Source organism: Pagrus major, chromosome 12 (assembly GCF_040436345.1).
Source record: "Pagrus major chromosome 12, Pma_NU_1.0".
NCBI lineage: Eukaryota > Metazoa > Chordata > Actinopteri > Spariformes > Sparidae > Pagrus > Pagrus major.
This window is the reverse complement of record NC_133226.1, coordinates 20,901,563-20,929,408: the sequence shown is the minus strand read 5'-3', so window position 1 is coordinate 20,929,408 and position 27,846 is coordinate 20,901,563. Positions and strand designations below refer to the sequence as shown.

The 27,846-nt window shown below is 39.1% G+C and overlaps 1 protein-coding gene across 9 annotated transcripts; it reads left to right on the top strand.

Moving 5' to 3' along the window:
• mapk10 (mitogen-activated protein kinase 10) lies at nucleotides 1-27,846 on the top strand. 9 transcript variants are annotated; one of them, XM_073477791.1, is made up of 13 exons: nucleotides 1-69; nucleotides 3,227-3,396; nucleotides 8,013-8,142; nucleotides 9,048-9,106; nucleotides 10,679-10,817; nucleotides 12,193-12,358; nucleotides 13,149-13,220; nucleotides 17,957-18,139; nucleotides 20,305-20,429; nucleotides 21,258-21,284; nucleotides 23,906-23,969; nucleotides 24,190-24,267; nucleotides 27,704-27,846. In XM_073477791.1, exons 1-13 carry the CDS (start codon nucleotides 4-6, stop codon nucleotides 27,844-27,846), a joined length of 1,422 nt encoding a protein of 473 aa, XP_073333892.1. In that variant the 5' UTR covers nucleotides 1-3. The 9 variants fall into 9 exon arrangements, with proteins under 9 accessions (XP_073333892.1, XP_073333884.1, XP_073333885.1 ...); XM_073477783.1 differs by lacking the exons at nucleotides 13,149-13,220; nucleotides 21,258-21,284 and adding an exon at nucleotides 16,587-16,658 and having other exon boundaries at nucleotides 4-69; XM_073477784.1 differs by lacking the exon at nucleotides 21,258-21,284 and having other exon boundaries at nucleotides 4-69.

The window sequence follows — 27,846 nt, the reverse complement described above, 5'->3', positions numbered from 1 at the left end:
TTTATGAGTAGACATTTCTTATATAACTGCAGCCAACCAATCCTGGATGTGAAGATAGCCTTTTGTCAGGTGTGTGTTCCTTACAGGTAAAAAAGGTACAGTACTCATTCACTACCATTTCCCCTTCATTGCTCTATATGTTGTGGTGATGTTGTTCTGTTGTTCTGTGTGTTAATGAATAAGAGAAATGACAGTTTGAGTTTACAAAAATTAGCGAAACCCAAAAATGTCGAAAATGCAAGTTTATGTAAACCATGGACATGTTGAAACTTACGTTGCATTTTTAGGTTTCTTTAAGCTAATTTTATTATTTTATTTTGTGACAGTGCTGTGCTTATGGTCTGATTAGGTTTAGGCACAAAAACCACCCGGTTAGGGTTATGAAAAGTTCATTTTTTGGCTTACCTGGTTGTGTCACGACAAATACGGCTCCAAATTGTCCCAACGTCTTGTTAAAAATACTTGTTTTTTGGCAGCAAATTGTCTCTATATCTTGTCAAAATCTGATTAAATTTCAGGCACACCGATGTGACCAAAAAGTTTAGTTCAGCCCTGAAAGTTGATATGATATGTGTGAAACGTATAATATATAACATATCTGTGGTTTGCAGAGAAGTACAATGCCAACATTTTATTCTGGTGACTGGGCTGCATCAGCAACATTTACTTAAAGCAACATTATGTAGAGATTTTGTGCGATTTTGGCGCCCCCCACAGTTTCTGAGTGATGTAGTAATGTAGGTGCTAACTACAAACAAAACATTCATTATAACAATGTTATATGTTGAAAAGTAGTCAACATGTAGTGGCTGAGACAGAGACACACTCACTCTATTACAAGACACTGTACCATCAAAATCACTCTGAAGCTGTTATTTTAAGGTGAAAAAGTTACATAATGTTGTTTTTAGAGTAGAGATTTAAAAAGAGCATAATCCTGCTAGATTTTTAATGAGAAATGTAAAATAGTTTCCACTATTCACCAGGAGCTCTGGAATATCTAAAATACGCTGCAGAAAAGACTTTTCCTTTTCAGAAGGTGAGCCTTGCGTCGCTAATTAATTTCATGCAAAACTAAAAATAATTCAGGTTTAATAATTCAAGTGAACCTGCTTCCAAGGTTCAAGTGTTTATCTGACACTGGGATCTCAACTAAAGACAAAAACAGTTGAAGTGTCTTCCTAACCGAAGCGTAATCGCCCATCTCCTCTTGAGTTGTAAATGAAAAACTCCTGTGGGGATGTAATTTCATAAACTGTGCCGTCTTTATCACGAGTGTGCGTGAGGGTTGCGTGGTTTGCTACAGGCTATTCCACTGTAGCTCAAATTATTAAGACGATTTGCATGGGATGTGTGCGTTACACATGCATGTGTGGCTGGATGTTTAATAGCCACTTTAGGTACCGCTGGCTGTACAGTGAAGGCTGCAGGCCAGCGTATTGAAATAACTCCATCATAGATTTGGATGCCTTGCCGGCCATGTTGGATTAAAATGTATTACATCACATGTATTAATTTTTCATGCCGTTTGTGGGAAGTGTTTCTAGCTCGTGGCCCTCAGTGATACACAGTTTTGTTTGGTCTGTGAGCTGTGTTGTAATTACCCAGTCTGTAATTAACTGATATTTTTGTTTGCGGCACCATTTGTTCGACTGCTTTGCCCAAGTAATTATAGCCTGATTATTGTGAGCACGTTCATAAAAGAGTAATGTCTTTAGTCCCGTTAATACAGTAAGGACGTTAGTGGCACTGTTGTCATTAAGAGGCTATTATAGAGTTTACAGTTCTGCATGGAAACAATGTAAGTACAAACTCAACTGTACTGTATGTCCTGTCCTGTTTATGCTACCTTTCCTTACCAGCGAGCCCCTAACACACACACACACACACACACACACACACACACACGCAGAAGCTAAATTTGGTGCCTCATAACATAGATGATGCAATATGTTTTATTTTGATGACAAATAAAGGTTACTCATCCTGTTTTTTTCCCAATATTTGCAGCAACAGAAATATAATTTGGCAGCTACAATGTAACAGCTTCAGTCAAGATGATTTTGTGAATTGTTATTTATTAAAACTACAGAGAATGCAACAGGAATTGCATACAATACTTATCTGTCAACCTTGAACTTATTTATGGAGGACTGAAACTGCCAAATAAAAAATAAATAAAGAATTAAATACATGGATCAATAAAGAATTATTATGTCATTAAATCAAAACATGATATTAAATGGATGGACAATGGATAATGATCATTAATGATTATTGGTGTTTATTATTTATTAATTGATGTGGCATGGTGATGAGAGGTAGAGAAGCCTATGTGAATGTGTGTATGTATGTATGTATATGTATATGTATGTGTATGTGTATACAGTATGTAAGTGTATGGGTGTATGCGTGTGTATATGTATGTATATATGTATATATATGTATATATGTATGTATGTATGTATGTATGTATGTATATATGTATATATATATATATATATATATATATATATAATTTTTATCTAGACAAAGGGGTGAGAGCTAACAAGCTATGCTTCTTCTCACTCCTTTTCGAATATGTCATTTATTTATTTTTTTCTGTGCTTTATTATTATTTTACTTCCTCAAATTTTCATTTCTATATTATGTTGTGCAAATAATTTGCAATCAGGAAGCCTTGTACTATTTGGATATTTGGAATAAAATAATAATAAAATTAAAAAAAATTAAAATTAAAAATAAATGTGGGAATTGACTGATTTATAAAATGTATTTGTTTATATTTTTATTAAATCCTTTATTTATTTAATTTCTCATTTCTTTTTTCCATTTAATTTATTCATTCTGTATCCTTTCCCTTTGCAATTTGCAAAAGAATACATAAAAACATAAATAAATAAATACATTTAAAACACCAAATATTAATATCAATGTATAAAATGTGAAATACATTTTATACATTTATAAAATGCCCACATTTATTTTTAGTATGATTTTTGTTGTAGTTAATGACATATCTAATAATTTATTGAGCCATGTATTTATTATGTTAAAATAACATAATAAGTAATTTATGTTATGGTGGTTCTTTTTTTTTTGTTCTTTTTCTAATAAATGTGCAGTATAAATAAAGTTTTATTACTTGCCAGGTAAGTAAACACATATATCTTCTTCATCATCACTAACAAAGTTTTTTTTTTTCTCTTGTGTTTGCTTCATGCAGGGTTTTGGAAAACAAGTGGATGTGTCATATATTGCCAAACATTACAACATGAGCAAAAGCAAAGTGGACAACCAGTTCTACAGTGTGGAAGTGGGAGACTCCACCTTCACAGTTTTAAAACGTTACCAGAATTTAAAGCCCATCGGCTCTGGGGCTCAGGGAATTGTCTGGTAAGTTTTATGTCCTTTTTTGCATCATATCACAGTACTTGATGTGTTTTTTTATGCTGCATTTAATGTTTAATTATCTCATTTAGCTGTTAGTTGTTTTTTTAATTGTCTTGTAGTTTATTGCTGTGGGGGTTTATTAAGGGAGGAGAATCTCCGCTTAATTGTTTTCACTGTTGTGTGAGGGCTGCAAAATGTAATTTCAGGCAATTGTAAGAAGTTCCCATGATTAAAAATGCTGTAAATTGGCAACCGGGAAGTCAAATTTTCAGTTCTCCAGAAAACCCTGATGTGGTTCCATCATGCCTGACCAATCACAACATCTGTACGCACAGTATGCAACCATGTGACTCATCTTTGCAGACATGTTGGGATGAAGGAAAATAGATCGTCAATCTTGTGAATTAAGAAATGTTTTATTTCCTTAAAGGATCATTTGGACATATTTGGGATTTTAATCCTGTGGTCAAACAGGAAGAGGTTCTCTTTAAAGAGAAAAACAATCTGAATAGTTCATGTTTTCTGATGCTGGTATTTTTTTATTTTCAATTCAACAGTTAGACAAACCTTTCATTCAAATTATGATCAGTCAAGAGTCACAAAACATATTATTTAAAACTACAAGTCAACATATTCGATCTTTATTGTGAAAATCCTTGTAATTAATGAGAAAAAATGAGTTATGATTAGGTTTTAGCTGAATGAGGTAGTAATGAAAGACCTCATGTGTGTTGATGTGGACAAACAATCACTTGTAGGCTATGCTAGTAGCATAACGTAACAGCTTAATGGTGTGTTACCGCAACCTTCTAGATAGAGGGCATTAAAGTTCACAACAGGCCTAATAAAGTTGTTGTATATATTCTGTATTAAAGATAAAGATAATTGATGCTGCCTCTTTAATTATCTGTCATAGTATCAACTATGAATGTTAATTATCAATTATTGGATTGATCATAATAAATTAATTGTATTAACTGACAATTGGAGACAGGCACAAATACATCAGAAAGTATCTTGTTACAAATTACAAATACTTGCTTATCAAATACATGAAAAGGAAATACAAAATACTGGTACTGACATTCTTTACAAACTGATATTATTACATTTCTATCCATTTAGTAGCCTCAGTATGAGTTTGGATATTGTCGTGCCAGTTGCTGAATAGCGACAGATGGGAGCTCCATAATTAAAATGTTTTGTGTTATTTAGTTCATCATTTCAGTAACTTTGTTGTTTACTTCATCTGTTTTAACTCCTAATATAGCCTCCTCTGATTCTGCATCGAACATAGATCAAGTCAGTGGTTAAAACTGTTTTTAATGGAAAGATACTGAGCATACTGTATTTAATACATTATTAATAGTTAAGGCAACTGACTATCAATTAAAAAGATTGGTTGAAATTTGCATCCCTTGTGTCAACACTGTTATCAACATATGCTTAAAACAAATAATCACTATATTTAGCAGAGGAATCAGGATTTTTGTCATATATGTTGAGCATGTGGCCACTCCTGTTATTGGATTCACTACATCCGCTCATATCCTCTCCAGCGCTATGAGCTGAAGACATATCTGTTTGGAATATGGATATGCGGGCCATAAGGGCCTAACAGGATGGGCACTTAAGTGAATCCTTAATCCAGATTGCAGAGAGAGCTCGTATTCATTGTAATTCATCTCACGCCTGCCCTGTCAGAATGCAGTGGAACCACTGCCAAGGCTCCACTTAAAGGAATGCATCTTACAGTCTTCCTCCACCAAACAGATCTATAAGTTATATTTATGTTAACGCGGTGTCGCTGTGGTGAAATACCTGCCACGGAGACCCTCCCTGTGATGACCCACGTCGACGTGTTTTAGCTTCTTATGTATAGTTTGAATGATCTCTGGCTCTCAACACTCTAAACCCCCCTGCCCTCCACTCGCCCTCCTTCATTGTCCTTCCTTTGCTTCCCATGCCCTCGGCCCTTCTCTCCTTCCGCTCCAAAGCAATTTTGTGCATTTGCAAAGCAGCTTGGGCACGCTGTAACTGCTAATGCTGGGATTGTGCCCATTTGAAGGATATTCTAGAGATGTGGATGGCAGGGAGACAGTGCAAATCTAATTTAACCTGCTCTGCTGTGTGCTGCTTGGCTCTGCCCCCAGCTGTCATCTGCTGTCATATGGTGATGGTATTATCCACATCCAAACCACATAAGACCCCGAAGACTGATATAATATCCTCCTGATTATAGAGATCAAACAGAACACACTTTGAAATAGTCTCATTTAGATGTTAACCAGCATGTCGACAACACACGACATGACCGTGACGTGTATTTATGACAGAAGAATGGTTTTGTCACAATGTGATGATTACCGTGCATGAGCCTCTCCAAATGGATGACATAATCACATCTACTGTCCATAAACATCTGTCGGATTTTGCTCAGACAGTCAAATTCCTGTCTACTAACAGTTATAACATACAACAGCTGAGACACAGATGAAAATACAATACATGCAAGCAGGGCGCAGTCCAAAAGCAATCAACAGTTAGTACAGTATCTGTTTTTCTTATGCAATCAGGAGACACTTGGCCCCGTAAAGCCTGAGAACATGGTAATGATGGAAAACTTGTCTCAGCTCAGACTCGCTCTGCCAGTGTTGTCGCCCACATCTAACATCCAACAATCTGTGCACATCTCTGCCCTCATGACTCGTGTGCTCGGTCAGGATGAGCTCTCAGAAGCATCTTAGGAGGGATGAAGGCTTTAAGTAGTTTAGCTGGTCATGACATCATCTTTCACTCAGTGAGAAAAAAGTGATGACAGGCTCAAATCCCCATTGGATCAATGCTTTTATGAAGCTCCACTGTTTCCATGGTCACACACCATCCCTGGCCTGCAGTCTCCAGAGACACGACGAACCCACAGTGTATCCAACCCAGCCGTACACAAAACCCACACACAGTGTCGTCGTCTTCGTTAGGGTTGCAGTGCGCCTGAATACTGATGCCTCGAAACTCAATTTATTGCACTTTTGAGGGAGAATTTGTCAGAGGAGGTAAAGCCGGAGATATAGCTGAGAATGTGATGCGCATGACAGCTCTATGGCTGTTTTTTTCCATACTGCTTTACATTGAGAGCAAAAGTAAATCTACACAAAGAGATAACATCCCACAGGTTCTCAGGGGTTGGGATGTGTTGAGCCAGCAAAGAACTCATTCAGCTGTAATGACCTCAAAAATGGGTTGAGCCATTTCGTGGAAGAAGAAACAATACATAACTTACATTACACCATCTTTTAGATATGTCAGATATGAAGCTACTGCAGGGAGCTGGATAACTTGGCTTACAATAAAGACTGGAAACAGGGGCAAAGCAGCTAGCTTGCTCTGTCCTAAGGTAATATAATAATATAATATACTGTTTCTGCCTACCAGAACCTCTAAAGCTAGCTGATTAACACATTTAATGTACAAAAATGACGGCCATCAATACTACTCTCTTATCTGTAAATATGAAAATGGAGCCAGGGGACGCTTAGCTTAGTTGGGAGCAGCTAGCTTGGCTCAGTCCAAAAGGAAAAACGAGTCTGCTGTCACTAGGTGTCTTAAGCTTATTACCCCACTGCTAGCCTAATAGTCACATAACTTACCCGCACTAAATGAGCTTCTTTGGCTGTGTTCATTAACAAGTAAAAATACAAACAAGCAAACTAACGAACAAACTAACGAACGAACAAACACACAATAGCTCTTGTAAGATAAACAAAATTGATTTTATTAGCATTAAAGCTCCCGTATTATATTATCATTTTTAGGTTAGGGTTTATGTGGGTGTCTCCTCATCTTAGAAAAACAGAATATTTTTCTAATGCTGTCCATCACTGCAGCACCTCTATTCACTCAATTTAAGGCCAGTCTGCTCTGATTGGTCAGCTCTCACAGGCCTGAGCAGGCACCACGCACCATGTTTCCTCATCAGCTCTGATGGTGTTTTTGCAACTACTGCAGTGCTGGAGGCGCTGACTGTATAGTTCTGACATCACAACCTTACAAAAGGCTCGTTTGAAGGTGCAGTTTCAAACCTAACCGAGACCAAGTCATGGCCAGGACCTGATTGTATCGAGTCCGAGACAGGACCAGGACTTTGAGGTGTTGAGACCGGGGCAAGACCAAGATTAAGGCAGGGCCAGTTCCACACAGCAGCCACTATTATATAGCACCTAGACCTACTTTATTATTAATTATTCTTAAAAAAGACAAAGAAAGCTTACTTTCTACAATTTCTGACCTTTAATATTGGATTTGATCTGCGTCTCTGCATGAAAAAGGGAATAAGTGAATTCCTCAAAATGTCTGAACATGATTTTAATGTTTCTCTTTTACTAACAATACCCATGGAGAAAATGGCTTCCCAGATAAAATTATACGTTAAAACACAAAGTCATCCGTCATCTATTTCCGTGAGACTTTGTTTGCTTGGAGAAGTGAAAAATAATCCTTTTGTTTTTGTGACCGATGACTTTCAGGGTGGATTGTCACAATGTCATGCAATCACACACAGCGTGATTCAGCCGGCTCTGAATACTAAATTGTCCATTTTTTGTTTTTTTCTTCTTCTGCAGTGCGGGCTACGATGCTGTCCTGGACAGAAATGTGGCCATCAAGAAGCTGAGCAGACCCTTCCAGAACCAGACCCATGCCAAGAGGGCATACCGGGAACTGGTACTCATGAAATGTGTCAATCACAAAAATGTAAGTGACTCAGCCGAGGGGGAAGAGGGGCAGTAAGAAGGAAAATGCATCCATTGTCAGAATGAAGCAGTTTTAACCCAGTCAGTGTCTATTTCTGGTTCTCGATAAATCCCTTCGCTACAAAGCGGAGACGAGCGACTGCAATGTTGTGACCGTGCTAAATTCCATGCCTCCAGAAATGTACCGAACTGGCAGGAGAGTGAAACAGAGAGCACTTCAAGGCATGAATGTAATCTCCAGTGCCGCAGTTTGTCCTCTTTTCTTCTTCTCTGTCTACTTTTCCTCTCTTTCACATTTATCCACGCTCTTTTGTTCCAACTCACTTCTTTGGTTTGCTCCGTCTCTTGCTCAGCAGTGTCCTTCATCAGGGTCATTACCGACTTGTCTTCCCGTTGTCGGGTTTACACAAAGGGGGACCCAAATGCAGACATACAGGCAAAGTAACTCAATGATTAGTGAGCTTTCATAAGAAAAAGCTGGAGATCCAAATCCAAAAATTTTGCAGCAAAAGGAAGATGACAGAACAAGAGAAATCCAAGAAACAAAAGCAAAACAAAGTAGAAACCAGAAATAACGCGAGGAATCAGGAACCAAAAACTGGAAACACGATGGGTAGATGGGACAGGGAGACACAGGACACAAGGGCAAAACAGAACAGACAACAAAACAAAGAGAGAGGGGAAGACAAGGACTGAAATACTAAAGGGGTTATTGACTAATAAGACACAGGGTGTTGGATGTGTGAAAAGACGGGAAGACAGACAAAGGGAGGAAATGAAAAGCAAAACACGACACATGAGGACAGAACTTCAAAATAAAACAGGAAATAACAAAAAACAAAACTCAAACCATGACACCCGTCCCCTGCTGTATGTTGATCCTCTCCATGCTCTTTTCTCTTTCAGATTATCAGTTTATTAAATGTCTTCACGCCACAGAAATCATTAGAGGAATTCCAGGATGTGTGAGTATATTAAACCCTTCTTTGCATAATTACATTTCCATGATTAATATTAGTTTAGCTCATGTAACAGGCAAAGGGAGGCTACTTGTCTACTTGACAAAAGAAAGGGGACAGATTTTATTAGGAATAATGTGCTTATTACTCTTTTACACCTGCAGTAGTGAGAACTGAACCACTGGATTGTTGTCAGTGAAAGTACTGTAGTGTAATCTGAAGCTGCTGATTGTATCCTGTTCTCATACTGAATGATGAATGAGAGTCTAATGTGAGGGATTCCTGTGTCTTTGTGGCACCTTTCATTTCTCAGCCAGAAATGGTAGCAGGGCTAATGGACTCTCAGTTTATGAATCTCGCTTATTACTTTCACTGTACAGCCAACTCATGAAATGTCGAATAACCCATCCCGATAAGCAAACCCTATCCAAAAGACATCAAATCAATGTCTCTGTTGAACGTTCGGAAGATGTCTGTCGAGGAGCCAGAATAAAAGTTTTGTGACTTCTTTTTTTAGTCGTCTTCTGAACCGTCACTACTGACGTCCAAGTGACACCTTTAGGCTCAAAATGTTTTTATGACACCTTTTTAGATATGTTTTCAACTTAAACTACAGTTGTCCAAAGGAAAGCGTCTTGCGGTGAAATAAAACCTCCAGCCTCAACCTTTTTTTTTTAATTCTAAAAAACGCTTTCTAAAACGTCAGTAAAACTGCCTTCACTGGAATCAGTTTTATTGAAAACCACAATCGATTATTATGATTGAAAAGTGAAGCTGGAGGGTGTCTGGTAGCTCACCTGGCTAAGTGTCTGTCCCATTGTGCTGAGGTTGAGGCTGGAGGTTTGATTCCACCCTGTCTCTTTAGCTAAAGTAAGTCCAAGAAAAATTAACCACAAAATGCTGTCCTTGGACGTCTGTAATTGAAGTTAAAAAAATGTCTAAAATAATTTCGGTATGATTTGCAAAATGGTGAGGACCCAAGTGCAGACACAGAGGCAGACAGGCTGTACAACAAAAAGAGATCCAAAGTCCATAATACAAAATACAAAATGCAAACAACAAGAGGCAGGCAAAGGAAAGGAAAGAAGGAAAAAACTAAAGAGAAATACAAAACTGAAGAGAAACCGGAGGACGGAGGACACACAAGGACCAGGGAACAGGCACAGGAGCACAAGAGACACAGAGGAACCAACAAAGAGTAAAGGAAGAACACAGACTTAAATACACAAGGGCTATGAACACATGAAACACAGGTGTAAGGGCGAGAAAACAGACAAGTGGTAGAGTAAAACCTGACACATGAGGATAAATTTTCAACATAAAACAGGAAATAACCAACCAAATCATGACATATGTCCTAAAATCGTTTACTTTGAACCCTGTAAAGGTGTCATTGGGACGTCAAGAGTGAAGGTTAGAAACATGTCTAAAAACATCACACAGCTTTCATTCTGGCTCTTCAGTAGACGTCCTCTGAATGTTCGACAGAGACGTTGAATTGGCGTCTATGGATATGTTTTGCTCAGTGTTTCCAAAAAGGCTGTCAACCTCTCATGAGTCAATGAACTCTTTTCTCAGGTACCTAGTGATGGAGCTGATGGATGCCAACTTGTGCCAGGTGATTCAGATGGAGCTTGACCACGAGAGAATGTCCTACCTGCTCTACCAGATGTTGTGTGGTATCAAACATCTGCACTCAGCCGGCATTATTCACAGGGTAGGAAACACAACACACCTTAATTTTATTGTTTAACAACTAAATACAGTTTAGATTGTGGTGCAGGCAGATTAACATCAGTAGACTTGTCATAAACCTTGACCTCACCTTGGTCACCAATTTGGCAATCAGTGGCACCCAGGTGGCACAGAGAAAACACTGCAGTGACCAGGGTTTAATCCCTGGTGCTTCCAGCTGGCTTTGCTGGCTGTCTCAGCCAACACAGTTGGCAGTGTTAACAGGATGGGAAGACTGAGAGCGATCATGTCCTTCTCAATGCACCAGAAGATTTGATTGATTGGACAGAGCACTGAGACAAAGGGAATTAGGATCTAGGGGATATAACATGTGTTAAATCTTCCCAGTGAAGCTCCTTGCTGGCTGTTTAATTGGAGGAAGCATGTGGCCTTTTACACCCACCTCAGGTCAACTGTGGGTGTTGCTACAGGGAAGAAGAAATCACAATTCTTGACTGGGAGAAAAAGTAATTATTACTTCAAAAACATACAGTCTCAGGGAGTTCTGGTTAAAATTAATTATTGGAAAAATGTCAAAATGTCTGTCGATAGTAAAACTTGAAATAGTCCTGCACATAACCATCATCATTTTTTTGCTTTGTTTTTTTTGTATGGATTGAACAAAAAGACATGACATGATAATTATTTAGCCTTAGCGGTGCTGGCAGGTGTATTTTGTCACCTTTGGACAGAGCCAGGCTAGCAGTTTCCTACCGTTTCTAGTCTTTGTGCTAAGCTAAAGCTAACAATACAGTATTTAAAGAACTATTTCACCAGTGGAGTAATTGCCCTTGGGCTGTCTATGCTGTAGAAAGTTGCAAATATTTTTTAAATTTGCTGCTACATGACCAGAGAAAACAGAGAAAAAAGGGCTGTGGTATTGCCTTTTCCTGAAAAAGAAGAAAAACTACAACACCCAGAATGCACTGCGCCGCACCGGACCAATAAACACTCCCGCTGATGGGTGACATATTGCCAGTTAGGCTGTGCTTGGTTTTGGCTCTGAGTATCACATTTGAGAGTAATCCAAGAGCAAATAACTTAACTCCCTGCAAAAACAAACCAACAAAGTGTTTGTCAAACCAACGAAGAGTGAGGGGAAAACACAGACTTAAATACACAGGCAGTGATTAACCAATGAGACACTGGTTTCAAGAGTTTCACATCATGTGTGTTCAGTTGCATATACTACCAACATTGCAGTGATACCAAGCTGGTGGAAAATCAGCAAAGTTCCTGTTTAACAGACATATATGAAGGTGGTAATGATCATTTAATCTGTCTCTTGGCGAGAGAGCAAAAGAGTGTATCCATTTTAAAGAGGCTATCCATTAAAACCTGTTCTATCCCATCTCCAGGACCTCAAACCAAGCAATATAGTGGTGAAGTCAGACTGCACCCTGAAGATCCTGGACTTTGGTCTGGCCAGGACTGCGGGAACCAGCTTCATGATGACCCCTTATGTGGTGACTAGATACTACAGAGCCCCAGAGGTTATCCTGGGCATGGGATACAAAGAGAATGGTGAGAATTCATGATAACTGAGTGTGTTTATTGGAGATATATTTTCAGCTTTCCCAGAACCGCACCAAATTTCTTGTGGTGGCAGTAAAGAGGGGAAACTAAGGTTGATACAGACAGGGAGCTCACATTTACCTGTTGTCAAAGTCATTTTAAGGAAGCGAATTACATTAAAGCAACAGCACGTCTATGTGAGCCGTATGTAATGTCTTTTTAAACCAGTGGGACCTGATGACTTACCTGCAGTAGAACAGCAGGATCTTCTGATTGCAGCAAAAAATATCATTGTTCATCTTTTCATGGGGATAATGATCAGGAAAAAAATGAGGAAATTACACGTGTTACCCAGTAATGACCCCACGTGAAAGGCTTTGAAATCTTAACCACATTTCCGGTCGAGTCGCACTTTGTAAATGAGCTTAAGTGTATTGAAGTGTCGGAGGTATGAGTCACTGATTAAAAGCCCCCAGAACATCAGACATGTGATGGAACGCCAGCCGAAGAGTTATGACTCATTAGCCGTATTCCTCCCATGGATGGAAGCCTGTTGGCTCGAGGCTTTGACTTCTGCTGCTGCTAGTTAGTCCTTCTAAGGCTCTGCGCTCCTCTTCTCCTGCTCTCTGTCTTTATATGCATCTCATTCCAGTTTATGCTCCTCACTAATTATGTCTCCTTCACTGAATAACAGCTAGTATCTAATCGCTGCTCCTCTTCTTCTCCCAGAAAGCTTGATGTGTCTAACACTAACCTTTTGCCTTCCTCTCTTTTCTTTTGCTCACCTCTTCGCGTGCAGTGGATATATGGTCGGTGGGGTGCATTATGGGAGAAATGGTGCGCCACAAAATCCTCTTCCCTGGCCGGGACTGTATCCTTGTTAACACACAGCGACGTTATCTAATGGTAACAGTTTTTTTTTTTTATTATTTAGAGGTGGGTTTTTTTTGCTGCACATAATGGAAATCAATCATTCTTTGTTTTAAATGCCACCATCCATTTTGGGTTTCAAGTGTCTGACTCAAGATGGATCCAAATAATGAAATAGCAGCTATAGGTGTATAAGAACAGTATCATACCTTTCACGTGGTATTTTTCACTTTAGGTTGATTATTTTACATTTCTTGGTTACGTTCACTTTGAAGATTACTTGGTGTGCCTGGCCTGATGTTCTCTGTATGTTACTGAGGTGAACTAAACCACACTCACATCTGGCTGCCTTATAACACATGTCCGTATCCATTCTGACTGATCATCTTTTAACACTTTTAAGCATCATAAATCTGCAAGTTAGTATGTCTGAATCATACGATTTATTCAGTTTCATATTTTGACAGAAGCACGTTCTCCCTCTCTCTGTCTCTGGATGTTTAAGAGTGTTTCTGAAACGCTACCTGGTGCGTTCTCCTGCTGTGAGCGAGCTGTAAATGCATCCCAGAGACGACTCTTTCTGTCAGTAGGATGGATTTGGATAAACAGTCCCCATGCTGAGCGTGCGCACATGTGTGCACACGTGAAGCTCATCTTGCCATGAAGGTGCCCACACATGAGTCAGAAATATTAAGCATTCAGTGAATAATAATGAATAATTAATTTGTTCAATTTGAGCATCTGCTAATAGCGGCTTATTTGAACCCACTTGGCAGCATGAGCAAAGTTTTAAGGTTACAGGTGTAGACTAAGGTGGGGTAGGTTTCTGGTTTTGTCAGGTGTGCAAGCTTCAACTGCTTTGATTTTGTGCTAACTGCTATGACTGGACTGTTCGTCAACAGGACGCTTGGAATATGCCGTCTGGTTATTTAGAGCACCACATTCTCAAAGGGACAGAGCGCCAAGAGCAGTCAGTATTTCAGTTGAAATGGCTGTCCTAAGCTAAATGTAGCAACTGAGGACTGAATGGTAGAAAATAATTCAGCACACATGAGCAGAGAGAGCTGTGTGTGTGCTTCTAAAATATATTTTCATAGGCATATTTAGCATGTGTCATCATGAAAAGGTCTTGCTTCGTTTTCTATTACAGAATAGGAAGGTTTATCTTGTATTCATTTTCTGACAGTTGACCCTTAATTCGAGGAAAAGAAAGCTCTATTACTTTATACAGCCACGCTCTCATTTAAGTGTAGTACGTCAGATACAGCTGCCACGATGGAAAAGTATTAAAAATCCGATCATGCAAGGTAGAAATCATTTACATATGTTAAGTCTTGGTGTACTATATTATCATCCCATGAAAAGACCAAATTCGAGAGGACACACTGCATTAGTGACCTGGCAACCACATGGTAGCCACGCCCTAAAGCATTCCCTGCTTTATCATCTATTTTACTCTAAATGGGAACATAATCTTCAAACTAAACATCATGTAGTATTGAAAAAGACTTAAAACTTGCAAATGAGACCATAAATTCATTAGAAAAATTGTTTACTGAGGTAATAAATCAAGTGAGAAGTAGGGTCATTTTCTCATAAGCTTACATACAATTGATTTTCTTTTTGCAACCGGCGGGTTTTAAGGTTTCAAACGGGGAGCCACAGACATGGTCAGAACAGATTAACTTTTGGTCTTGTCATGAGATTTCTTGACATTAACAAAAAATTTAAATAACGTGGACATCATGCTTTAAAATGATCATTTCAGTGTAAGTTGTTCAGAAGCAGATAAGGAGTGAGATCCCAGTGTACCTGCAGGTGCTTGTGTCTCATGCTCTGGCCTGCACATCAGTGATCTTGCAGTCCCTGAAAGATTAACGCTGTGGAGAGCTCGAGAAAAACCTCTGCAGTATCTCTCTCCTTCTGTCTCTGCTCTCACAACGACATGAAATTCTTATCATCTAACACGCCATCCTCTCTCACTGTAGATCAATGAACCGTAGTCACGCACACTTTTGTTAATCTTCTGCTTATAGATCAGTTCTGGGCTGGTACCCTGTTGTTGCTAATCTTAATTTAGTGCATAGACTTTTCGACCTGCAGTATTGACCTGGCTCAAGTTATCCGCACCTTCCTGAGTGTCTGTCAAGTGATGATAAAGAGTAGCCGTTTGTCTACACAGGTCACAGCACCGGGAGCCTCAGGGTGACTCGCTGTTCGATGGCCATTTAGTACAGCAGTGAGTTAAATAAGTGGCTGTGGAGTGTTGGCAAGGGAATTGGAGTTGTTTGTGGCTTTACATACAGCGTAATTATAGACTGTGTAATGTATAATGTGAGATTATTATATTATACAGATATAGCAAAGTATCACTTAACTTTAGGAACGTATTACACCTTACTTGTTGTTAACTGAAGTTTTCCTTTAGCTTCTGTTGTCTGCTTGCTACCCACAAGCTAACGGTCAACTAGCCTAATGGGCAGGGAAGAGCTGTCGGGCTTCCCTTCCTTTCTTACCACAATGATATAAAAGCACATATGAAAGAAAAGAATGATATAAAATCTACGGCTTTCACTTTTAATTGAATGCCTTTTTACCCAAACAGTTAAATGTTCACTGGGTAGATATAACTTTATCTTTGGTATTAGCATTGTAACGTTAGTGTGGTATAGAAAAACTAGCCATCTTGATGCTAAAATTACACTTAAATGAGCGTGCTGGTAAAGATTAGCTTGCTGAATATGATAATTCTGTGTTTTTCAGTGAAGTAACTGCACTGTTAACTTTTCATCCTGACCAGGAAGGAGTTAGAAATACTGGAAAATCTTTATCTTTAATCTTTAAACATTTTTAATATTGTATGCATATGTTGAGAAAGCTGTATAACATCAGACACACATTATTCCCTTAAATCAAGCATTATCAGTTGAACTCTGAGGATATATTATATTAAAATCTTTTCCACTTGGTTTTATATATAGGCTTAGCTTCTGCAGCGGGCTAACATCGCTTGCACTTTCTGTAGAGTCAGCCTGCTTGACTATACTTGTACTATTTAGGATGGCCCGATTGACATGTGTTTCTTTCACACAACACGAAATGAATAATAAAATAGGATACCTAGCTAGTTAAAATGGAAAAATGCACCCTCGAGTTCAACGTGATTCATCAAATATTTTTCTGATTTACAGGAACAGATAAGAGACGATTTTGACACATGCTTAGCAAGTGATGAGTGAACAGTCAACACAGGGATGCAGGATTTATATGCGCTTTTATACTAAGTCATTTAGGAGGAGAAGTATTGTGTGATTTTTTGATAGATAACGCGATGTGTGTGTGCATGTGCCTGTGTGTGTAACCGCAGTGGACATGTGGTCAGTCGGCTGCATCTTTGGCGAGGTGATAAGAGGGACAGTGCTGTTCCCTGGGACTGACCGTATCCTTCTCCTCCTGCCATCCCCTCAGTCTGTTTGAAAAATCGTAGAAAGCCCTCACAGCAGTCACGTTCAGGTGCAAGACATGAACGGCTCCAAACGCCCTGGAGCGCCATACATTTTGACACGGCGTGGAAAAACACCTCTAGCTGTCTGAGCGAATCCAACAACTTGCCAAAGAGCCATGGATAAGAACTTTAGTGGATGAGAAAAAAATTGCCTCACTGAACACTGTGTGGATCATGGCCAATGTGCAATGGAGACAAAAAGGAGGTGGAAGTGTGTGGCGTTCCAGCAAGATGAAGTAATGGGGATCTCTGGCAGCCCTGGCAGCTAACTGCTTCAACTGGCACCTTCTGTGAGAACATGGGGGGAGGAGGGGGTCATTGGAAGTGTAACAATATATGAAGGCTGACACACTCCACAGCCATATCTGCACAGTACACATCAAGTACATGCAACACGTCTTGTTAATTAAAAACTCATATACTGTATATTCTCATCAGGAGGCACATTAATCCTTTTATTACCCATCTTAGTATACACTCAATATTGTAAAGGGAATTTACATGTGTGATATGGAACAAGGGATCACTTGAGATACGTGCATCCCCCCTCTTCTTCTTCCCCTAGCCTCTCTGTAACATACCGTGCATTAAGTAAAGCACATTTCCACTCCAGCTCCAGTCAGCAGTCAACACTAGATTTAATTTAGATTGAAAGATTAAAGATTAAATTTAATTTTACAAGGTATTGTCATTTTTTAAACAAGGGTTTAAAAAACAAGAACATAAACACCGGACATCGGAGGTCACCATCACGGATCGCTGCTGCAGTCAAGTTGATGAACAGGAGTGAAGATAAATCCACGTTTTAATCTGAAAAGTTAAAAAGTAATCTCTGAGCTCTCCTACTGTTGGTAAAGGGCTCTGGATCAGAGCAGAATCTGATGGTACTCCCAGTGTTTATTCCTCCAGAAGGTCCAGCCAGCTCTGAGCAGCTGCAGCGGCTGCCTTTTGTTTTCTTTTGATAGGGAAACATCTTGCAGCAGAAATTACATATCGTGTGTTTAATGAGACAAACTTTGGGGGTTAAATGGGACTTAGTCTACATGTTTGTTTCCTAAGTGATGATACTTACATTATACTCTTATTTGGTCTCACAGCCTCCATTATCATTAGTCCAATCTTTTACAAGTAGATTAAAAGATAACTATTTCCTGCATAATAATGCAACCTGAGTGGACACTGTGGCATACAGGATACTGTGTGTTTCCCTTAATCCCGACCCGCCACACCAGACATCGACCAGTGGAACAAGGTGATCGAGCAGCTGGGAACCCCCTCACCAGAGTTCATGAAGAAGCTTCAGCCCACAGTGAGGAACTATGTCGAGAACCGGCCAAAGTATGCAGGCCTCACCTTTCCCAAGCTCTTCCCCGACTGCCTTTTCCCTGCTGACTCTGAGCACAACAAACTCAAAGGTGAGAACTGTGAATCTAATTGTCCACTGTCTGTGTCCTTCGTTGTATTGGTCGATTATCAGCATTTGAAGGTTTTGCACGTTATGTGTATAGACAAACACACATACTAATTTCCTTATCGTGTGGAGCTCTGCAGTATTGGAGCAGTGTTGACTACCTATGCTTCAACACATTGCAATTTACCTCCCAGAGAAAGTACAACGGGATGCCACTTGAAGTTGGAATTCCCACTTGTGAAGCCTTAGTCATATATGGAAATAAAACTTTTGTTCAGGTCAACTTTTACCTCATAAAACTTTATTTACAACTTGCCTTTTGGCCTCCACATGAAACTGAAACTAAAATGTGTTTTCCCGAACCCCATTCTCTGATCCTTGGTGAATTTAATCTCTTCTCATGCAGAAGGTTAACCAGGACATCAGTTATTTGTGTCTGTCTCAGCTGAGATCTGAAATCTCTTTTCCCAGTGCTTTAAAAAGTGGAAAATCCTTCCAATGAGATATAGAAAAATGTCCCCTTTCTGTTGCCCCGCTTCCACATCAAAGCTCCCGTCTGGTAAACCTCTCTTGAATCACTTCTGTATTCTAGCTGCTTCCTGCTGTGAGTGACAGCATTAAAGGAAATGCACCCAGAGAGAGAGAGAGAGAGAGAGAGAGAGAGAGAGTTGGAAGGCTGTGAGACCGAGTTGAAGCGCTGCTGTTTTGTATGTTTTGTACTGTCACAGGTAGGAAGTGAGGCAGACGTCCCTTTGGGCTTTGGTATTTTTGAGTTGTAGGAGGAAGAGACAGACAGAGAGCACTGTAGGATGAAGAGAAGGGAGGAAAGATAAGATAAGGTGCAAGGAAAGGTGGAAGGAGAGCGATGTTGACGCGTCAATGCCAAGGCAAAATGCAGACGGTGCGCTCGGCTCATCTGTCTTTCTCTGTTCTCAGTTCAGTTTCTTCAGTTGTTTGCTGCTGTAGAGCTATTTATAGTGGGGTCAGTGTGTGTAGGAGAGGGATGGCGTGCGGTTTAAGGGTTCTCGATTTCAGATCAGTCCAAGAGGGCCTGGAGGAAGAGAGACTGACCAACTGAACCGATGCTGACGGCATTTTGAAAAGCCTCTTTTCAACTACATTTAGAGAAGACACTAGTGGGAGTATGTAATGTCTGATTCCGTTGAGTTTTTATTTTATGTTGTGACAATGCCCAGCATGCATTGGTTCAAAAACTATGTAGTGAAGATTTGGAAAAGATTATGTATTGTGCCTAAAATACCTGCACAAAAACGTCTGGAGAAGTCCTGAGGTCTCGTCAAACCTGGTTTTGTTGCCACATCCCGACTTCCCATCAAAGTATCTGTTATTTGTTGTCACAAAATTGGCTGTAGATGTCTCGCGTCCTGTCAGAAATATCTGTTTTTTGTTGCCGCAAAGTTGGTGGTATATATCCTGACTTCCCATCAAAGATATCCGGGTTTTGATGTCTTGACTTCCCATCAAAATATCAGGTTTTTGTTGCCACAAACCTGGCTATAGATGTCCTGGTTTCCCATCAAAAATAGCCATTTTCTGTTGCCACAAACATGGCTGTAAATGTCCCAAGTTCCCATCAAAAATGTCAACTTCTTGCCAAAAAAATTCAATTTTTGCTTCCACAAACATGGCTGGAAAATCGGATATCGCCTCCTTAAAAATGCCCCATGATATGACGCTTACAAATGTTGAAACGCTACAAATGTTCAATCTGGTAGGTAACCAGTGACAGGCATAAATGTGAATCCATCAGTGGTTTACCCAAACATAAACTGCCAACATTTAAGTTTAGGTTTGATGTGAATATGGGTTTAGACAGAATCTTGAATTCAGTTTGATGTAACAGAGGAAGACAGATCTGGTTGGCTGATAAAGTACTGCAGGATTATCATAATAGAAAAACGGTCAAAATGCCGTTTCCCAGAGCTCTAACTCCGTAAAAGTAGTCTGTTTATTTGCAAACCCACATGTGATTGAGTCTTTGTGAGATTCTGCTTTCCTTTGATAAACTGCTGCTGTCTATTCTCTTTAATCCCTGCTGTTTCTCTCTCTCCCTCTCTGCCTTATCATGTTTCAATTTCCCTTTGGAATAAGAGCGCCATAGAAGAACATTTTCTTGCCTCACCAGATGTTTTTGTTTTCAAACCACAGCTAGCCAGGCCAGAGACCTGCTGTCTAAGATGCTGATCATCGATCCCGCTAAACGGATATCGGTGGATGAGGCCTTACAGCACCCCTACATCAACGTGTGGTATGATCCAGCTGAGGTGGAGGCGGTGAGTAGGCCTTTGGCAGAGCTGTGTATTGATCCCAAGCTCAATCCTCTCCTCCTGTCTCTGAATGGTCAGCACTGTTTACTTTGTGTTTGCGTTGGTGTGCAGAAATAACGACGATGTCTCCCTTCGTTTTTTTAGCTTTTTTTTTAAACATAAGTGATTTATTACATGATTAACTGTTTTTAACAGTGTGTTCGGCATCAGTGCATGATTTTATTTGAAATTTTTGGTTCACATCTCACTTTCATTTTTATCTCATTTTTCGTTTTATAGTTTATATCTGATTTTCGAAAGATGTAGTTTATAGCTTTACCAAAATAGATTTTTTTTTTGCGACAGCTTCGTTAAAGATGGTCAATTTATGCTGCTATAAAGAGTGACTTTTCTGTTTTGGTAATGTAAGACTGGTTGTGTTTCTGGTCGATTCAGTGAAGTCTAACTTCTCTCATGAGCGCCTCATTAGTATGAGGTGACAGTGAGATTGGGAAAAAGCCATCTGCAGTTCTATAAAGTCGTACAGATACCACTTCTACATGCCGCAACACACCAATGAGTGCATGACCAGCCGATAAATGTATTGTTTTGATCCGTGAAGTCTATCTCTGACATATTAGCTTTTGCCTAACGCAACACACCTCCATTGTAATTATGAATCATTTTTAGAGGATTTCATGACTGTGCACCTGTCTAAGTTGTCTAGTTCTGGATGGTTTTCATGATGATATTGTTGTTAGACTTGATGTGGTATGTATAATATGGCTGTGACTGGCATTTCAACACGTTTTCTGCTGTTTTCCCTTTCTCTAATGTCATCTCATGCTGATGAAGGCCAGAGATCTCATCCAAATATCCATGGTAAATAACAACCGCCCTACATCAAAGAAAATAATTCAATGAGACATTTGTTTAGAAAGACTAAAGAGTTTCTTGGATATATTTGGGTCAGCACTGTCAATTATTAATTATGATAACAAAGAATTGTTAGATATTTACTGTTCCAAAGTTTGGAATTGCCTGCCACAAAAACTGGATTAGATACAACCAGATAGCTGAGAAGACTACTCTATGCTTTTTGAATGGTCATTCATGCTTTTAGGGTATAAAAAGTCCTCTTTACAAATAGATGTTATTTTGTAGGGAAGAGAAAATGCGTCTAGAGATAATGTTAGTATTATCCGAATAAAATGTGTCAATACCTGTCCTCGCGATGAAGGAAAATCCTTATTGTGAAGCTGACAGAAGTTTCATTTAAAAGTTGTTCCATGAATAGTTATTTAACTCTTGTGATCAAAAACATTCACCTGAAGCTCGATTCTGAGGCTGTTCTGTAAGTTTTCAGAATAAATAATACAATTTAGGCACTTCTGATCAACCTACATCAATTTCAAGCTTAAATGAACAGCTTCCAGTACGTCACACCCACAGATTAATCCCTGCCTGTTCTGAGTATGGATATAGATAATTAAGTCGGTTGAACAGATATAGACACAGATACAGATAGTGGTTTACTTTCTCATGCCTCTTATTTTGTATGATTTTTTTGCCAAAGTGTAACGTTTTGTAGATGGAGAATAAAATGCTGCACAGTGGTTCAATCAGAGTGACAACTGAAAGGGCAGAAAGAGACAAACAAACACATGAGCAACAGTTAAATTAGAATATAAGAAGTCACCAGTAATTGGGAAGAGAAATTGGAAGCTTAACATCAAAATCTGTGCAGATTTAAAGAGGAACAGGCTCCTGTTTCAGTGCCAGATGCACAATAATACATGCTGCTTTAGCAAAGCAATTCTTCAAGGTGCACTTTGTAGTTTTGGGGAAGAAATTTTAATCAGACGAGAAAGATCTTCACTCACTGATTATTTTTATGCCTAAACAAACAAAATAAACAAACTCTCTTCCTTTTCATGACTGAATAAACTGAATAAACAAACTTACTTTAAAGGACAACACAGTTTCATACTGTTTTACTTTGTTTATATGTGGCGGACCCTGCCACCTTTCTAGCTTCAAACAGTGTTCTGGGGACCTTGTTTTCCTCTGAGAACAGCTTGTTTATTCAGTTATGGAAAAAATAAATATTTCTGAGTTTGTATTACTACCTCATTGTTTTGTATATTATTATAATAATAGATTATTAAAGAGAATTAAAATTCTGAGTTCAAATTTTTCTTCTCCAAAACTAAAAAGTGCACTTTTAAAGTTAAAATAAGAAATAGAGGGTTTTAACACTTTATAATAACCATCATTAACTATAATGTGTGTTATATAAATGTGTTACCAATAATTAGATCCCAATTCCACTGTTGTGTTTTAGTAATTAATGATCACTTATGATTTCTGGAATGAAAAATAAATTAAAAGTCGAAGAGGCAGAATAAATAGTCACAACAGTAATCTCCCCAGTCATGCATCACTGCAGGGGCATCAACTAAATTTAAGTTTTTAATCACTTAATTATTCTTCTGTTGGAAACAAAACTATTTCAAGTGTAAATACTGCATTTAGTGTCAGAATTTTACTTGTAATCAATGTTAAAATAGCCAAAAACATCAATATAACAGGGGATTTCCAAACTTCTGAACAGTTGTGTACATGTTTAAGTAGAACCCTAGAATACAATTGCAAATTCTAACAAGTCATTATTGTGTAGCTGCAGATATAAGAGTTACAGTTACGTCCACAAGGCTGCATGTAAAGCCGTTTTAGGACGTTAAGAGGGTAGGAAGTGATAACTCCTGTGTTAGAAAATGTATTAAGTAGATCTTTGTTTGAGGGAAAAACCTCTCACTTGTGTCTCCTGCTGAGTGCTGACCTGTAACTGTCCCTCCAAGGTCGTATCAGAGAGGTGTTTGGGTGGTCCTGTCACCTGCAGTGAGATTACAGTGTCAGTGTCTGGGGCAGGATCACTATGAATGAGTGATAAGAAGGGTTGACTGGGTGCCAGACAGCATATTTGTGTCCTGCTAGATGAAGCGACAATCCTACGGGAGAAGGACAAAGGCACTTTAGCTGGATTTGTTCTTGTCTCACTGTCTGAAATATTTTTATGTGTGTGTCTGAGGTCAAATGATGTATTAACATTTAAATTTGCAAATCAAATCAACATTTTATGTGATTAAAGGATAAATACATTTTATTTTCCTTCATTTACATTGTTTATTTTCATCTTAATCCACACGTGCTACTACTTTGTTCCCCATGTCTTTGTGCACATAAGTTTCATGTTAAAGTCTCAAACTACGTTAATATCTCACGTTCAGATATTTGTTCATCCTCATATTTTTATTCATCAGTCGACAATTACATGTAGCCAATTACTACGCATCATCACGTCAACTTTTTAAATCTTGTATCCAAGTTGTGAATTCCACTTGAAGATATTCAGTGTTATCAGCTGTATGAATGTCATGTGAAATGAGTCTTGTTGACCGTGTTGTTAAACTAAACTGCTGGTTGTGCTCTCTCCCCTTTAGCCTCCCCCTCAGATCTACGACAAGCAGCTGGATGAAAGAGAACACTCCATTGATGAATGGAAAGGTGAGAAATAATGGAAATCAGTTCAGAGTATAGTGTGTCAGTCAGAAATAAATATTTTGTGTTTTGGTCCTTGGGGAAGTTTGTCTTATAAAGCTGAATAAAGAGAACTAATGACGAAGTGCCATTTCACTTTCACCTTTCATCTAGTTAAAAAGTTAAAAACCTATTATATATATCTATGTATATCTATGTACCAATTTGTATTTTTGCTCCTCGGCAGAACTCATCTACAAAGAGGTGATGAACTTTGAGGAGAGAACGAAGAATGGCGTTGTGAAGGGACAGCCTTCACCTTCAGGTACTCTCAGTGCATAACCCTAATCGCTCTGTAAGTGAATTTACTATAACCTTACTGGAGTTAATGTAAATAGATAAACCCATCGTGTTGTTGACCATATGTCTCTGTGTCCTGCATCTCTTGTTACAGTTAAATGTTGTGTAGTGTTGTGCCAAGTGTATTTGTTAAACTGCACTGCAGAACAGCTAATCAGTAACTGCTAAGATTGCCTCTTAGTGCACATTGTGTAATAGCAGATGGTGTGTGTACTTCTATGAGTGTATGTGTGTATATGTATATGTCATGACTTAAGATTTGGGTCCTTTGGGGTCCATCACGGGAAATTTCGGTCCTCAGCTGCAGCTGACATTTCATACTCTGCAACGAGAGAATGCTGTTCTCATAGTTGGCCACAGAGAGGCAGTGTGGAGTCATGTTAGCAGAGTGAGCAGGCCATCCAGACTCATCTGTGATGCATATGAACAATAGTTTATTGTGAGGTTAAAACAACAGCCATTCTCCGTTAAAAAACAGAAAAACAGGTGCATTCTGAAGATTAGAAAAGAAAACTGAAAGTAATCCTGCAAAGACAGTAACATCTGCTGACCAGGAGAGGGACCTGCCACATGAACGTGGAGGGAAATGGACACAATAGCACAACAGAGTGGTGTTTGCTTTTTAGTCAAAATGTATTAACATTGAATTAGTCCAAATTGCACCAAATTTGACTCTGCAGTTTCTTGGGTCCTCAGCAGTACACCCACCAAGTGTGATATAGATCAGATGAACGGTTATCAAGTCATGGACAAACACACAGAGAGAGAGGTTCCTTGCTTTATAGTCAGAAAGTCAAATAGCTCACAGGAGGGATTTAACACGTAACGCAACAGCTGCTTCTTCCTCTTTACTCTCTCTCCCACAAATTCCTCCCCTCCATCTTTCTCCTGTTTTTCTGGCCATCCAGTAGTAATTAAGCAGATGGGCTGGCCCGATGTCTGATCCTGAGTTTATCGGTGCAGTGCAGGAGCTGCAGACGGCAGTGTTTTACTGCAGCAGCAAAAAACTTTGTGCTGCTACGTGCGTGTGTTGCAGATTTTTAACATCTTTAATGCTGTAATTCTTATTTATCGAGATATTTCCAGGCCAGCGCTCATGGATCACACACCAGCCTCTCTTCTATCAAAAGATGGAAAAGTAGTTCACTGAGTGCAGAGGGCGTCTGAGAAATGGTTCAGACTTTATTAGCTGGTGCCAGAGCGACACACAACAAGAGTTATAATCCAACATCAAAACTTCTGCTGGAGTTTCTCCCATGATTCATTATTTTTATGATTTAAAAGCTTAATTAATCTTCCATTTTAGTAATCCTTCTTAAAGTTACTGCTGTGTTTTATGATCAAGTCATCTTTCAAGATTAAAACGGCACCCGCCTGTTGAATTTGAACAGATATTTACTGCACTTACAGGTGAAGTGACTGCTGGAAATAAAGGCAGCCATTAATCCTGCTTTGTTCTCCACTTTATTTTGGGTCAGCTGAAGTGCCCACCGATCTCCATTAAGCAATTAGCTCCCACAGGGAACAGACACAAACAGCAGATTTATAGTTTGCCTGCACTGTACATGTCCTCTGTAGGAACTACAGGACTACAGCTTGGAGGTAAAAGTGGTCGTTTTAGCGATTTCCTCAAATTGGCAATATCTTTATATTCTCATCCCCATCCTTTTTAATCAGGCTTCACTCTCCCTCCTCCCATGGCGAAAGCAGGCTGCCCGTTCTTTTATTGATTTGCTCATAAACTTATCAAAGAGAGCAGAACCTGCTCCCTTGATGAAAGTGCTGTCCAAAGAGGCTGAACGCTGTGGGTCATCTTTTCTTCCTTCGTTTTGAAAATGAGATTAACACACGTTTGTCCCCAGATCCACGTGATATTAAAGGGATGTGTCAACCTCCAGTCCTCCATTAATACTCAAAACCATTCGCGTTGATGGGCAAATATCATCCAGGCTGAGAGAGAGAGTCAGTTCATGCAAGGAAGTCATAAAACAGAGACGTCTGGGGTCTTTAATAGAGTGTTAATCTCATTTCTAATGACAAAATAACAGCTGCGTAGACGAGTTCTTTAATGGAATCTCAAAAAGTTGACCGGCAGCTGACTTCAAAACAAGATCAACATAAGAAAATCGGATTGTTATTTAAAAAAAAAAGTGAATGCCTGAGCAGAAAAATGTCATGAAATGAAGACTGGCTTTCCATTAGAACCAGCAATTGCAGACCCCTTTTGTAATGCATTTATCATAAATGCTGCCATACTGACACGTGTTGGCATCAAAACCAGTACTGTGAAAGTACCCAAAAGTCACACTTGATTAAAAGTAAACATATCCTGTCAAAATATTGCTTATAAGTCACCCGTACAAATAGTACAAATAAAAGTAGTAAAAGTCTATATGATATTCGATGAACTTAAGTATCAAAAGTACAAGTAAGAATAGATTATACATATATATATATGTATTTATATTCTGTATACTATAGGTCGACTGTTTACCCACCTTTCTTGATTATCGGAACAAATTTTTTGTTTGTTTGTAATCTAAAAATGCACTCCTTTGGCTCTGATGCAGTATGTAACCTGCAAAGTAAATAACTCAATTAAAGTTACTACTAAAGTTACTAAAGTTATCAAATCAAGGTAGTGGAGTTAAAAAATACAAAATGTAGTTAAGAAGACGTACAAAGTCACAGAAAATTGAAGTACAAGTACCTCAAAATTGTACTTAAGTACAGTATTTCAGTAAATCTACTTAGTTACATTCCATCATAACTTGGCACAGTTAATGCACAGTATGTAAGTTCTGCTGCTGTGGGTCTCTCAATCTGACAGTACAAAAAAGAGGTTTGATGACGTTGTCATGGGAGTTGTTGTCTTCACTGTTTAACAATGAGCGTCGCTGATTACACTCTTATCTTACATGACTCTGAGGTATCATCTGAAGTTAAAGCGACAGGCGACCGAATGAAATGCACCTTCACCTTGAATGAGATCACAGATTTCTCTGGGTTTGACTGTTATTGGAAACATTTTGGATAATATAAGTACACAACTCAGCAAAATATATAATAAAGTCCTTGTCCTTTTTAAGAGTTGTTATCTGAAAATGTGACATATTATACCTTTAAACCATCTACTGATGAAACGCTGCAGCCTTTGACGATCTTTCCCGTGAAATCCATTGGACCCAAACCTCACTTACCCCCGTCTCATCATAGACACACTGTGATTGTTTTGTCCCACAGGTGTTTTGTTTTCAACGTCTCGATGTCACGGAACAAATTCAGCTATATTCAGCACCTACACATAATATATCTCTTGTGGTTGTATTTTTCTGCCTGTGTCTTTACCCGGACTCTTTTTACGTTGTAACCCCCTGCTGCTGTTGATTCCCTTAGCACAGGTGCAGCCGTGAACAGCAGCGAGAGCCTCCCTCCCTCCTCCTCCATAAATGACATCTCCTCCATGTCCACCGACCAGACCCTGGCATCAGACACCGACAGCAGCCTGGAGACCTCTGCAGGACCCCTGGGGTGTTGCAGGTGA